Raw genomic sequence first — 14,659 nt, 5'->3', positions numbered from 1 at the left:
AAGTGATTCAGAGGACATGGAAAAACATAGAGTCCAATGTTAAATTAGGATGCAATTTAGTGGAAATGTTCTTAACAATTTCGAATGGTATGTACTTGATGTTGGATGTATTTCAGTTTTGTTGTTTGAGCGGTATGACACGTGTATCAAAAAAATCCAAAAAAACAAATCTAACTCTCATGCATCCCGAGATTCTCAAAGTTACAAGGTTTTCATTAATGGTGGAATTTTAAAAAGCACACACGGGCCAGACAATATTGTGAAGGTGAGAAGTATGGTGATTTAAAAAAAAAATTGTTACTTGATTACCTCAATAGTTGGGAGCAGAATTAAAAAAGGGATCCAAGATTACTTTCAAGTTGTAAGTACTGGTGAAAAGGAAAATCCTACAAACTTAAGTCAGCCAAAGGTTGGACTCGGATTAACTATGTATGGACGTTACAACAACGTAATAATTCGGTATGTATAACTACACATCAAGCTTTTTGGTGGAGATTATTAGGAAATTACTTATATTGTTTAGGCAATTTTTATTTTCTGTGACAAGTAAATAGTTTCTAGTAATTTATACGTATTTGGAGTAGTTGCCAAGAAATTTTGTATTTATATATGTTTGGAAATCAAGTAAGTTATTTTTTTATTATTATTGAAGTATTTGTCAAGTAATATATCCTATAAATTGAAGGGGATTGTCATATCATAAATTAAAGTACACAAAAAGGAGTCATGTGTTATAGATGAGAGTGAGAAAAAGGACTTTGGTATATGAGAAATATTACACAAGGGTTGGGTTTAGAATTCAAATTGTATTTTTATATGAACTTTTTTCATAATAAAGAATGGGTGATTAATATGAACATGTTAAATCTTTCCTGTCAATTGTATTTTCTTGTTTTTGACTCATTTTCCTTGAATTGTTGTTAACTTGATGTCTTATTAGTTGCTTATTTCGTGCTTGAATCCCAATAATAGGTTAGTTGATTTCAATTTTCTTTTTTGGTAAGATAAAAGTTTAATCATTGCTCATTGCAGATTGCAGATTTGGGGACCAACAATGAAGACTTTCCTAGTTTTTGTCAAAATATTTCTTTGACGTTAATTGGCAAAACTGGTTTTAATTTTTTGTCCTTTGTTTTTGTTTTCCTTCAAATTATCGTGGGCCAATTTCTGTTCATGTATGAGGAACGCGAAAACTCCATGCAATTATAGTACAGTTCTATGTGAGGTCCAAATCCAATACCATAATTGTGGCCTTACAACTATAATACAATTCTCGGTCAGTTCCAGAACCTGTCTCGCATGCAAGTTTTTAGTCTAATTTTTAATAGACAAGTCTTTTAACTATTTTGTTTACGGTAATCCTCTATAAACATCTCAAAATTTTTAATGTACACGTCCCGTAATATCTAAAAACACGCAAATTTTTCACTTTTTTCCATCATTTTCTTCCTTCTCCCCTACTTTAACCCGCCACTGCTGGCCAGCCGATGCCGACGTCACCAGCTTGTAACCTCCTCTTCTGCCCCTCTTCCCTATTCTCTCCCTCCCCCCATGTCAGAATTCCTGATAGAGTTCATTAGAAATCAGGCCCATACTATAAGCAAATGGGACTAAATAGTAAAGAATTCCATGAACTTTAGTCGCTGGGTGTCCAAGTATGTATCCCTGAAGACATAAATGGAAATGTCTCAGTTTTAACCTCAGGATGGTAAATTGTTCTCCAAATAGTATGTAATCAATCTAGCTTATGTAGACTAGAAAAGAGAAGATCATCAAACGTAAGTTTTAGGGCCTTAATAATTAATCTTATAGTCATAGAGCGACAAATTGTTGATCCTACTCTTTGTATTTAGCAAACTTCAATTCATCATCTCATGGCAGGAGATAACATATAACTCTGAACTATTGAGGTCCAACACGAAAGAGTACTAACGCAATGAATGTATAAAGGATCCCATAAACTCACATCCTAAGTATCTCTTAAATGAAAGTTTTCAAAGAAACGTTTTCCTTTTTTATCCCAGAGCGTCTTACAACTTAACATATTGACAGAAAAGAGTAAAAAACGGGAAAATGACAGTTTTCATCCCTAAAATTGATGTCATAGATATATTTCGTTCTCAAACTTTTTAACATAACACATTAGTATTTAAACTATCAATTATTGACCAATTTCATCTTCAAATGAAAAATTAATCAATTTAAACACTTGAATGAAATATTGCTTGTCCGATGAAAAGTTGAAGTTATTCCAACATCAGCTCGATGTGAATGGTAAATTTTGAGTTTATTTTGTATCGATTGTGGAAGCGACAGGATATTTGATTATAAGTGTGAGGGAAACCTTAACTTTTGGGATAGCTTTTGTGATGAGAAGGCCCAATAACACCCAACACTCGGGTAGGCAACGAGGGACACCCGCCTCCCATGGGTTGATATGTTGAATTTTTGTTAGTTATTGTGGAAGCAAATAGCGACAGGATCAATTTTTTATCATTCTTCAACAAACATCCCCGGAGGAACTAGCAGAAGTAGGAGCAGGGGCAAAGGATGGGGTGGGTGTAGGGGGAGATGTTTGGTAACAGGGCAGGAGACGAGAGAGGGATCCCCCAGTCCCATTGCCATCCCTATCCAGCATTGTTATCGGAGCGTAGTAATGGCAACTCCTCCTACTAGACAATTAAATGCAATGTTGTCCATCAAATAAAAGGTTGATATTGTTCCAACTTAAGACCCAATGTGTGAGGGGGAGATAGTTGTGAAATGCATGGTTAATGTGTGAGGGGAAACATCACCTAATAGATTTTAACTATATCTATGATTGAACTAGCATGTATTGAGATTTAAGAGTTGATAGTGAGACAATTGTGCATTTTATTTGATGGTATTTAGTCTCAATTTTGGCCACTTATTATGCAAAGTAATAGGTTGCTGCTCATAATTGGTATTTATGTCAGTTATAGGCGGTTGGTGTCAAAAGTGGTGAAAAGAGGCCAATTTCCAGAAAACTAGTCATTCCAGAGCGTGCCCACGCCAGAGACCGCAGAGTTGCATTAAAAAGACGGACTGCGGGACCTATCCCTGGAAGCTGTCGCTATCCTTGGGAGACGTATCTTGAAGCTGCGTGGGATTAGGAAACATCTTCAGAGGAGACCTTTGGTAACAACTCAAGGAGGAAAATAAGGAAGCTATCCTTTGTAGAAACAAACTCTCGGTTGGTAAAGAGATTGGCAGCGCAAACTCTATAAAAGAGGACAGCAATAGACTAGGAGTTCTATCTTCAAAATCTCGGATCTTTTTATCTTTGTTTTCCTTTTCGTTTTGAACGTGAGTTCTAGACTAACGGTTGTGCCACTCTTTACTTTTCTTCAATCGACTAAAGTCCATGAAAGCTTGCAATTGCTTCGTCGTTATGCTGCAAGGCTAAACGCTTTTATCTAGTTGAGGAATAATCAAGACCCGGTGCACAATCAATTGTGAGATCGTTTTAATTGTTTTGCTCTATTTTAAATTTTACGTTCGTGGGTATTTAATTATTCTTTATTTTAACAGCCTATTATTGTTTGGATTTATTGGATCAATGTTGCCAGTTGTTCAATTGTTTGAATAGTATACTGCCAATTAGGACAAGGGTGCGTATCACTTGATTGTCTTAAATTAGTGGTGAACGGTACAATTTCATTGCCTCGCAAGCAGTCTAATCGGTGCCGTAGGAATAATTAATCTAATTTAAATGAACCCGCATGTGTGTTTGTTAACTAAAATTGGGTCTCTCTAATTCCTAAAGCTGTGAATAAATTAAATCTTTCGAGCGTCTCCGGAATTATCTATTTTACAAGGGGATAGTTTAAGAGCGTCTCTGGACTACCATATAATTAAAGAGAGGTTGGTAGTTTGGCGGTTGTTAAATTACTGGAACCAATTTATTTGCGAACGTGTGAAATAATTCTGGTATCTATGATCAATTGCGTGAGCCGGTGCCGAAATTATCTCCTTGACTAGATTGTGTCAATTAATTGTTTATTACATTCTTTAGTTATTGCACTTCTTGCAATTGTTTAGTAACCTTACATCTTTAATTTGTTTCTTTTATTTCCCTTCCAAAAATTCTCCAATTATCTATGTGTAATAAGTCTATCAGTTCCCTGAGGAGACGACCTTACTCACCACTATACTCATTCAATTTCGGTAATACGTCTAATATAAATTTTATTTTTGATAGCTTGACAGCCACCAAATTTTGGCGCCGTTGCCAAGGACCTAGTGTTTGAAGTGATTTATTGCACAGGCTTTGTTTAGCCTATGTTTTATGCCTCGATCTTCCCGTACAAGAAGATTCGAATTTGATCCAGAGATAAAAAAAACAGCAAGGAGGAGGAGACTAAGTTGCAAAAGCAACAAGGTTCAGTGGCGTTACCTCCTGGAGTTGAACAAAATTTTCACTTTGGTGATTCATCAGTTGAATTGGAAACAGACTTGACTGGTCCCAACGAAACAATGATAGCCCAAAGGACTTTGAGGGAGCTGGCAACCCCGAATGTTAACCAACAGCCTCTGTGCATCACGTATCTTGACACTGAGGAGGCTTTTCAATTAAAATCTGGGTTGATCCACTTATTACCTACTTTTTATGGTATTGCAGGAGAGGACCCACACAAGCACTTGAAGGAATTTCATGTAGTATGTTCAACCATGAAACCTCAGGGTGTTACGGAAGAACAAATCAAGGTGCATGCGTTTCCTTTCTCCTTAGTAGACAAGGTTAAGGACTGGTTGTTTTACCTGCCATCGGGGTCCATTACTACTTGGAAAGGAATGAAACGGCAATTCCTTGAGAAGTTCTTTCCAACATCTAGGGCCGTCAACATCAGAGAGGAGATATGTGGAGTTAGGCAGGTCAATGGAGAAATTCTATACGAATATTGGGAGCGGTTCAAACAGCTGTGTGCCAGTTGCCCGCACCAACAGATCCTTGACCAGTTGTTGATCCAATATTTTTACGAGGGACTGCTACCCATGGATAGAAGCATTGTCGATGCAGCGAGTGGAGGTGCTTTAGTAAATAAGACAACAGATGAAACCAAACGGCTGATCTCTAACATGGCTGAGAACTCTCAACAGTTTGGAATCAGATATGAGGGGGTGACTAGAAGGGTCAATGAGGTAAATCATTCAGACCTTGCAAATAGATTAATTCAACTTACAACCTTGGGTCGTCAAATGGTTATAGGACAAGTACAGACAGGTAAAGCATGTGGGATATGTGCTGCTCCTAGGGGTGGCAATGGGGCGGCGGACACCTCCCCTAACCCCCGCCCCGTTGCATTTTAATTCTCCCGCCCACACCCCCGCCCCCGGCTTCCCCTGCCCCGCTCTGTTTCCCACGCGGAGGCACCCGTGGGGTTAAAAGAATTTTATTATAATTAAATTTGAGCAAATAATCAAATACTAAAATATCAACACATCACTAAATTATTATTTATTGTAATTTCACAATTGAAACTCATAAAAATAATTAAACAAAGGTTATTTGAATACAATCTAATATGATAAAACAAATATAACTAAAATAATCAAATTTTCACTTTTGATACAAATACAATCACTAAATTATTATTGTGTTTTTTTTAGAAAAAAGTGTTATGGTATTAAACGTAGTTAGGAATTTAACATAAATGTATTAATAAATTTAGTATAAATAATTAATGATTTTTATTAATAGACATGTATAATTAGTAGTATAATTGATAATATCATTATATATATATAATTATGTACATATATATATTTTCAAATGGCAAACGGGGGGAAAAAATTCCCCCCGCCCCAATGACCCCCCGCGGGCACCCGCCTCCGTTGCCATCCCTAACTGCCCCTAAACACACGATCAATATGTGTCCGACCCTTCAAGAAGACCCCACGAGCAAGCTAGCGCCATGGGAGGTTTGTCTGGACCACCCTAATAGAGAAATGACCGGTATGCACCCACATACAATCCAGGGTGGCGGAACCACCCCAATTTCAACTATGCTAAGAAACCTTCTGGTTTCCAACAGGGACCATTGACGGGTATTTTACATACGTACAAGTTTAAAAAAATCGAATTACACCCGTTCACTGCAAGTATACATGTCAACTAGTACTTTAGGGTATATATCGGGTCGATCCCACAAGGAAGAGTGAACAATTACCGGTATTACTAAAGCTTCTCTATTATTTAGACTATCAATGAATTATAACAAATTTAACCTACTGAAATTATACAAAATAACAAATAAAAGCTCCTTAGGTTGTGGTATCTCTAACTACTCATGCAAGTGCTATATTTGGATCATTGAGTACTACATCTAGGCTAGTTATGGTGTAATTTCCTTATGTATTTGAATCCTACTTTCGTAGTGAATCAATTATACTTATAACTAATCCATACCTATTCTCATGGTTATGAAATTAGCTACAAGTTCATTTCTTCAGTAAAATTACATGAAATGAATCACTAAAAACCACATAGGTGCACCTCTACTTTCGTGAGTATACTCCCTATGTTTAGCACTTCTTGAACTAATGTTAAATCTCAATTTTCATTGCAGAAATAACACCTTAGATAATCACAATTAATGGTACCAGATTAATCATGATTTAAAGAGCTAAAGTACTAAATAACTTACTCAAATAATAGCTTCAAATAACCAAATAATGAACACTAACAATTATAGAAAGTTCAACCAAACCCAAGGTATAAACTTTAAAGACACATATTAAACATAAAATCCAGAACTTGTAAATTAACTAAACTTGGAATCAAGTACAAAAGATAAAGATTTGAAAGGAATACAACCCTTGTCACATGAGCTTTCTTCCTTGCCTTCTTCATCCTCCATCTTCTTCTTCATCTAGCTAATAACAAGAATGGATGAACTATCTTACTCTATACTAAGCTAAACTAACACTAAGAAGATGAAAAGAGCTACATTTCTGCAACTTCAAGCTTCTCCCGTATGTCTTCTCCATCTATTTGCTAGCTAGAGAGAATTTGCTATCAGAAAGTCTGGCTACGTATGGATGTCCTGACCTCTCCCAATGTCTCTGCATAAAAGCTGCTCAAGAGCTCCCTTTTTCCAAGTCAAATTCCACCTTTTGATTCCCAAATCTCAACTTTGTTAGGATAGTCAATAACAAATATTTTTGACTTGAAAATACGCCACCTTGTCTGCCCTTTTGTCTTCTAAAGCATGTGCACCGAATTCCCTTGCAACTTATAGCTGGAAAGTGGTATGAACACAAGAGAAATGGCTGAGCAAATTGCAGAATTTCGGCTACAAAACGCGCTTACAGACAACGCGGCTTCAACTCGCGTTTTGTATACTCGCGTTTTCACTCTAGCCTTATTTCAACTGCTATTTTCTCCATGATAAAGGCCCAACTAACTTTTGTACAAAACACAAAAGTTGTAGCCCTTTGAGTTAGTTTTCCAATGCTTCAAAAATCATCCAAATCGGAGCTTTGTAGCCTAAGATATGATCGAAATACCATAGACTGGTCAATTCTGGGCTTCAGCTTTTGACCATCCAGATAAGTTTCTGTGTTTCGACTTTTTGACCAAGAAAACAGCTGAATTGGACTTTGATATCTTCATACCAAATGTAGATATATCTCTTAGCTTCAAAATGGTACCAAGATCACCTTGATCCGATCTGTGTAACTCCAGATATAGTCAAACTATGAAAATGTGTCTGAGTTGTCAAAGCTGACTTTTTCTTGATTCTTTTGTTCTCAAATTGCATTTCTCCTTTTAGACTTCATATTTTATTTTCACCACTTTAATCCATCTTCAATCATCCAAATATCTTCCCAATGCACTTCATTTGATGATTGAATCATTAAACCTACAAAATATGAAGTTTTTACTATAAAAATCAATAAAATGCAATGTTTAGCCACTTTAACATAAAATGTAGTTTTTTACCAAAACCTTAGTTATTTTAGTTATAAAACTAAATAATCAAACCAAAATTAACTAATAAAACATACTAAAAAATACGTAAAATATATTCTTATCAACCATCAATACAGCAACCGTCCACATCTAATGTAGGTATGTTCCTAGAAGACATGGTTAAATCATTAGCTGACAGTACTTGTCAAATGTGGCAGGACTCGCAAAGATTTCAACAAGAGACTCGTGCAAGCATTAGGACTTTGGAGGCGCAAATGTCACAGCTGGCGTCTTCAATGAGCAACCTTGAGAGTGGTAAAGAGAAGCTACCAACTCAAGTGATTCCCAATCCCAAGCAAAATGTGAGTGCAATTACTTTAAGAAGTGCAAGGACTTGCAAGAGTATAAAAAAGGAGTATCTAAGCATGATCTTGAAGAGCAAGTTGAGAAAGAAACAATGAAATCTCCAACTCAATCCCTTCTAAGGAAAGAACCCAGAGATGAAACCCCAGTAGTGGTGACACCTCCTCCTTCATTTTCCAGTCGATATGCAAAATCCAGGAAAGATGAGCAAGAGCAAGAAGTTTTGACATTTTTCGCAAAGTTGAGGTAAATGTTCCCCTTCTGGATGCCATTAAACAAATTTTTCGATATGCAAAATTTCATAGAGAATTGTGCACCACTAAGACAAAGTTGAAGGGTTTTGAAAAGATTTATATGGGAGAAAATGTTTTAGCGGTCCTACAATAGAAATTACCTCCTAAACATAAAGATCTAGGCATGTTTACTGTTTCTTGCAAAATAGGGAATGCTAAGGTCAAAAAAGCATTGATAGATTTAGGAGCTACAATAAATATTATGTCTCATTCCATTTATAATTCTCTGAATCTGGGACCATTAAAAGAAGCGAGTGTCATAATGTAACTTGCTGATATGTCTAATGCATATCCTGAAGGGGTATTGGAGGATATTCCAATTCAAGTTGATAAATTGATTTTTCTTGCAGATTTCTATGTGTTAGATATAGATGATGATTTTTCTTCTTCACCCCCAATTTTGTTAGACATGGCATTTTTAATGACATCTAAAACAAAAATTGATATTTATTCAGGAACCTTGACAATAGAATTTGATGGTGAAATAATAAAATTCAATACTTGTGATGCCATTAAATATTATAGTGAGGCACATTCTGTTTTTGTTATAAATGTAATTGACCCTTTTATGCAGCGAAAGTTTGAATTAAATGGTAGAGATGCATTGAAGGTTGTAATCGATTGTAATTTTGATTCGCAAGAGATGTCAAGAGTTGCCAAGAAATTTGAGTTACATCCAGATTGAGCGCGTGGTATTGTCTAGGCAAAGACATTAAAGAAAAGTGCTACTTGGGAGGCTACCCAAGAGTTTTAGTTTTTAGTCATTTTTGCTTTTTTATTTCATATTTTTTGTGTTCAAGATCAGGTTGTTTTGAATTCCTATTGGAAAAAAATCTTTATTGTAGGTCCTGGGTGTGTTCTGTGACATTTTACTGGGATTAGAGTTTGATGAGCAGAAGACTACGGGTTCTAAGGCGTGCCCACGCTTCACAGAGAATCTCATAGGTACCGTTACAAAGAATGGGTAGACGACTTACGCTTCTTAAGCGTGCCCACGCCTTCCAACCATTGTGAGAAAGAAAAAAGAGAGCCTTGCAAGTCCATTTTTTCATTCAGACACAAAATCTGGCAGTCTTCTTGGCCCATGATGGCTTTCAACTGCCTCATCCTCCTCTCCCATGCTTTCATCGCATTCTTTCGGCCTTCGGGGAATTTCTAATTCCTTTCTTTTTTATTTCTATTTTTTCTTTGCTACATTGAGGATATTGTAGGTTTCTGGTGTTGGGGGGGAGTAATTCTAGCTCTTTACATTGAAAAAAAAACTAAAAAGAAAAAAATAGATATTTGATGAATTCGTTTGGTTACAGTTGAAAATTGTTGGAACTTGATGATATGATGATGATTGCAATTACTCTACAAGCATTAGCAGTTATATTATGTGGGTTAAATGTCTTGTCTTCTTGATAATGAAATTGAATGATGAATTTTTCAAGACTTGGCAATTGGTAACCATTTTGTGAGCTGTTGAGCCAATAAGCGTTGCATTAATAACTACTTTATGTTCTTTCATTGAGTGATATCATACATGACTTGATTGTTCTAGAACTTACTTTGTTATGCATATGAAGACCACATTCTTGAATTTGATGCATTAAAATGATAAGGGCACTTAGATTAATCATATTGGGCTTTCTAAAGACCAACCTTAATCAGATCTCCCCTAACTGACCATGGTTGAGTCTAGATATTTTCTTTGTTTAATAGCCCATTTTGTCACCCTTAACTCCATTGTGTTTGAACCCTTTGTGTTTTTATCCCACGTCAAAAGAATGCCTTGATTTCAGTGCATGATGATTTAGAATTGTGTGAAAAAGGGATGATTGGAATTAGCGAGTGTGCCTATAGCCCCTTGTGGTTGTGCGTATTTGAACAAAAAAAAAGATAAGAAAAATGAAAGGGGGAAAAAGAGAAGAAAAGTAGCACACCAAGAAAAGAAAAAAGGAAGAAAACAAGAGAAAAAAAAAAGAAAAAACAAAGAAAAAAGAAAAAAAAAGAAGAGTTACAAAGTGTTGTTATCAATAAGTGCGATGTTGAGATAGTAGGGTGAAACCCTTGATTGTGCTTGCACTTGCTAATTTTTTGGAAAATTTATCGGTATGCTTTGGAAAGATCATTGGAATAAAGAAGAAAATTGGAATTCATGCAGTGGGTCGATGGTATTACCTTTGACATAATAAGCCTAAACTACCTGTTTGATCCAACCCGTACCTGAACCCCATTATAACCCGCATCAACATCCTTTGATTTTTGTATTACATTCGGTTTCAGTGGTGGCGATATGATATATTAGCAAGCATATGGTAACATCATTTTATCGTGTGGTGAGTGTGACCCCTTTGTGTTTCATGTCGGAGTGGTGAGCAGTCATATATCATTCTATAAGAGAGGGTTAAGTCTTGAAATTTCTGAATTTGATGACATTGTTAGGACGATAGAACTCTTGTGCTCGCATGTTGGACTGCTTCGTGTGTGTGGCTGTAATTGTACATCTGAGCTTTGAGATACTTGAGGACAAGCATCGTTTTGGTGTGGGGGGATTTGATAGTGAGACAATTGTGCATTTTATTTGATGGTATTTGGTCTCAATTTTGATCACTTATTATGCAAAGTAATAGACTTCTGCTCATAATTGGTATTTGTGTCAGTTGTAGGCGGTTGGTGTCAAAAGTGATGAAAAGAGGTCAATTTTCAGAAGACTAGTCATTCCAAAGCGTGCCCACACCAGAGACCGTAGAGTTACGTTAAAAAGATGGACTGCGGGACCTATCCCTCAAAGCTGCCGCTATCCCTGGGAGACATATCTTGAAGCTGCGTGGGATTAGAAAACATATTCAGAGGAGACCTTTGGTGACAACTCAAGGAGGAAAATAAGAAAGCTATCCTTTATAGAAACAAACTCTCGGTTGGTAAAGAGATTGGCGGCGCAAATGCTATAAAAGAGGACAACAATAGACTAGGAGTTCTATCTTCAAAATTTCGGACCTTTTTATCTTTTTTTTCCTTTTCATTCTCAACGTGAGTTCTAGACTAACGGTTGTGCCGCTCTTTACTTTTCTTCAATCGACTAAAGTCCATGAAAGCTTGCAATTGCTTTGTCATTATGCGGCAAGGCTAAACGCTTTTATCTAGTTGAGGAATAATCAAGACCCGGTGCACAATCAATTGTGAGATCGTTTTAATTGTTTTGCTCTATTTTAAATTTTGCGTTCGTGGGTATTTAATTATTTTTTATTTTAACAGCCTATCATTTTTTGGATTTATTGGATCAATGTTGCCAGTTGTTCAATTGTCTGAATAGTAACTGCCAATTAGGACAAGGGCGCGTATCACTTGATTATTTTAAATTAGTGGCGAACGGGACAATTTCATTGCCTCGCAAGCAATTTAATCGGTATCGTAGGAATAATTAATCTAGTTTAAATGAACCCGTATGTGTGTTTGTTAATTAGAATTGGGTCTCTCTAATTCCTAAATCTGTGAATAGATTAAATCTTTCGAACGTCTCTGGGGTTATCTATTTCACAAGGGGGTAGTTTAAGAGCATCTTTGGACTACCATATAATTCAGAAGAGATTGGTAGTTTGGCGGTTGTTAAATTGTTAGAACCAATTTATTTGCGAACATGTGAAATAATTCGGGTATCTATGATCAATTGCGTGAACCGATGCCGAGATTATCTCCTTGATTAGGTTGTATCAATTAATTGTTTATTACATTTTTTAGTTATTGCATTTCTTACAATTATTTAGTAACCTTACATCTTTAATTTGTTTCTTTTATCTCCCTTCCAAAAATTCTCCAATTATCTGTGTGTGATAAGTCTACCAGTTCCCTGAGGAGACGACCCTACTCACCACTCTATTCATTCAGTTTCGATAGTTGGTCTAATATAAATTTTATTTTTGATAATGGTGCCGTTGCCAGTGACCTGGTGTTTGAAGGAATTTTTTGCACAGGCTTTGTTTAGTCTATGTTCTATGCCTCGATTTTCCAGTACAGGAAGACTCGAATTTGATCCAGAGATCAAGAAAACAGCAAGAAGGTTGACGAAGGAGACTCAATTGCAAAAGCAACAAGCTTCAGTGGCATTACCTCCCGGAGTTGAACAAAATTTTCACTTTAGTGATTCATCAGTTGAATTGGAAACAGACTTGACTTGTCCAAACGAAACAATGGCAGTCCAAAGGACTTTGAGAGAGCTGGAAACCCCGAATGTTAACCAACAGCCTCTGTGCATCACGTATCCTGACACTGAGGAGGCTTTTCAATTAAAATTTGGGTTGATCCATTTATTACCTACTTTTCGTGGTATTGCAGGAGAGGACCAACACAAGCACTTGAAGGAATTCCATGTAGTATGTCCAACCACGAAACCTCAGGGTGTTACGGAAGAACAAATCAAGCTGCGTACGTTTCTTTTCTCTTTAGTAGACAAGACTAAGGACTGGTTGTTTTACTTGCCATCGGGGTCTATTACTACTTGGGAAGGAATGAAACGGCAATTCCTTGAGAAGTTCTTTCCAACCTCTTGGACCGTTAACATCAGAAAGGAGATATGTGGAGTTAGGCAGGTCAATGGAAAAATTCTCTACGAATACTGGGAGCGGTTCAAACAGCTGTGTGCCAGTTGTCCGCACCATCAGATCCCTGACCAGTTATTAACCCAATATTTTTACGAGAGACTGCTACTCATAGAAAGAAGCATGGTCGATGCAGCGAGTGGAAGTGTTTTAGTAAATAAGACAACAGATGAAGCCAAACGACTGATATCTAACATGGCTGAGAACTCTCAACAGTTTGGAGTCGGATCTGAGGGGGTGACTAGAAGGGTCAATGAGGTAAATCATTCAGACCTTGCAAATAGATTAACTGAGCTTACTACCTTGGTTTGTCAAATGGCTATAGGATAAGTACAAGCAGGTAAAGCATGTGGGATATGTGCCGCCCCTGAACACACGACCGATACATACCTGACCCTTCAAGAAAACCCCCACGAGCAAGCCAGCGCCATGGGAGGTTTGCCTGGATCACCCCAATGGATAAATGACCCGCATGTACCCACATACAATCCAGGGTGGCCGAACCACCCCAATTTCAGCTATGTTCAGAAACCTTCGGGTTTCCAACAATCGTTCCAACAGAGACCATCTGTACAACAATCGTCCACATCTAATGCAAGTATGTCCCTGGAAGACATGGTTAAATCATTAGCTGACAGCACTTGTTAAATGCGGCAGGACTCGCAGAGATTTAACAAGAGACTCGCTCAAGCATTAGGACTCTGGAGGCACAAATGTCACAACTGACGTCTTCAATGAGCAACCTTGAGAGTGGTAAAGAGAAGCTACCAGTTCAAGTGATTCCCAATCCCAACCAAAATGTGAGTGCAATTACTTTAAGAAGTGGCAAGGACTTGCAAGAGTGTAAAAAAGGAGTATCTAAGCATGATCTTGAAGAGCAAGTTGAGGAAGAAACAATGAAATCTCCAACTCAATCCCTTCCAAGGAAAGAACCCAGAGATGAACCCCCAGTAGTGGTGAGACCTCCTCCTCCATTTTCCAGTCGATATGCAAAATCCAGGAAAGAGGAGCAAGAGCAAGAAGTTTTTTACATTTTTCGCAAAGTTAAGGTAAATGTTCCCCTACTGGATGCCATTAAACAAATTTCTCGATATGCAAAATTTTTTAGAGAATTGTGCACCACTGAAACAAAGTTGAAAGGTTTTGAAAAGATTTATATGGGAAAAAATGTTTCATCGGTCCTACAATAGAAATTACCTCCAAAACATAAAGATCTAGGTATGTTTATTGTTTCTTGCAAAATAGGGAATGTTAAGGTCAAAAAAGCATTAATAGATATAGGAGCAGCAATAAATATTATGCCTCATTCTATTTATAATTCTCTGAATCTGGAACCATTAAAAGAAACGAGTGTCATAATGCAACTTGTTGATATGTCTAATGCATATCCTAATGGGATATTGGAGGATATTCCAGTTCAAGTTGATAAATTGATTTTTCTTGCAGATTTCTATGTATTAGATATGGATGATGATTTTTCTACTTAA

General features: G+C 36.9%; 1 protein-coding gene across 1 annotated transcript; it reads left to right on the top strand.

Annotated features, from left to right (window-relative positions):
* Positions 1–13,885: 13,885 nt before the first annotated feature.
* Positions 13,886–14,659, top strand: LOC140018603 (uncharacterized). Its single transcript, XM_072071516.1, has 2 exons — positions 13,886–14,312; positions 14,418–14,659. Exons 1-2 carry the CDS (start codon positions 13,886–13,888, stop codon positions 14,657–14,659), a joined length of 669 nt encoding a protein of 222 aa, XP_071927617.1.

This window comes from Coffea arabica, chromosome 1e (genome assembly GCF_036785885.1).
Source record: "Coffea arabica cultivar ET-39 chromosome 1e, Coffea Arabica ET-39 HiFi, whole genome shotgun sequence".
Classification (NCBI taxonomy): domain Eukaryota; kingdom Viridiplantae; phylum Streptophyta; class Magnoliopsida; order Gentianales; family Rubiaceae; genus Coffea; species Coffea arabica.
This window is presented reverse-complemented; position numbering and strand designations above follow the sequence as displayed.

Bases quoted from the DNA above. Each gene is read 5' to 3' on its own strand.
- LOC140018603 (XM_072071516.1), top strand. From the start codon at position 13,886: ATGTCACAACTGACGTCTTCAATGAGCAACCTTGAGAGTGGTAAAGAG. The intron at 14,313-14,417 runs GTTTTGAAAAGA...CTTGCAAAATAG, and splicing joins CACTGAAACAAAGTTGAAAG to GGAATGTTAAGGTCAAAAAA.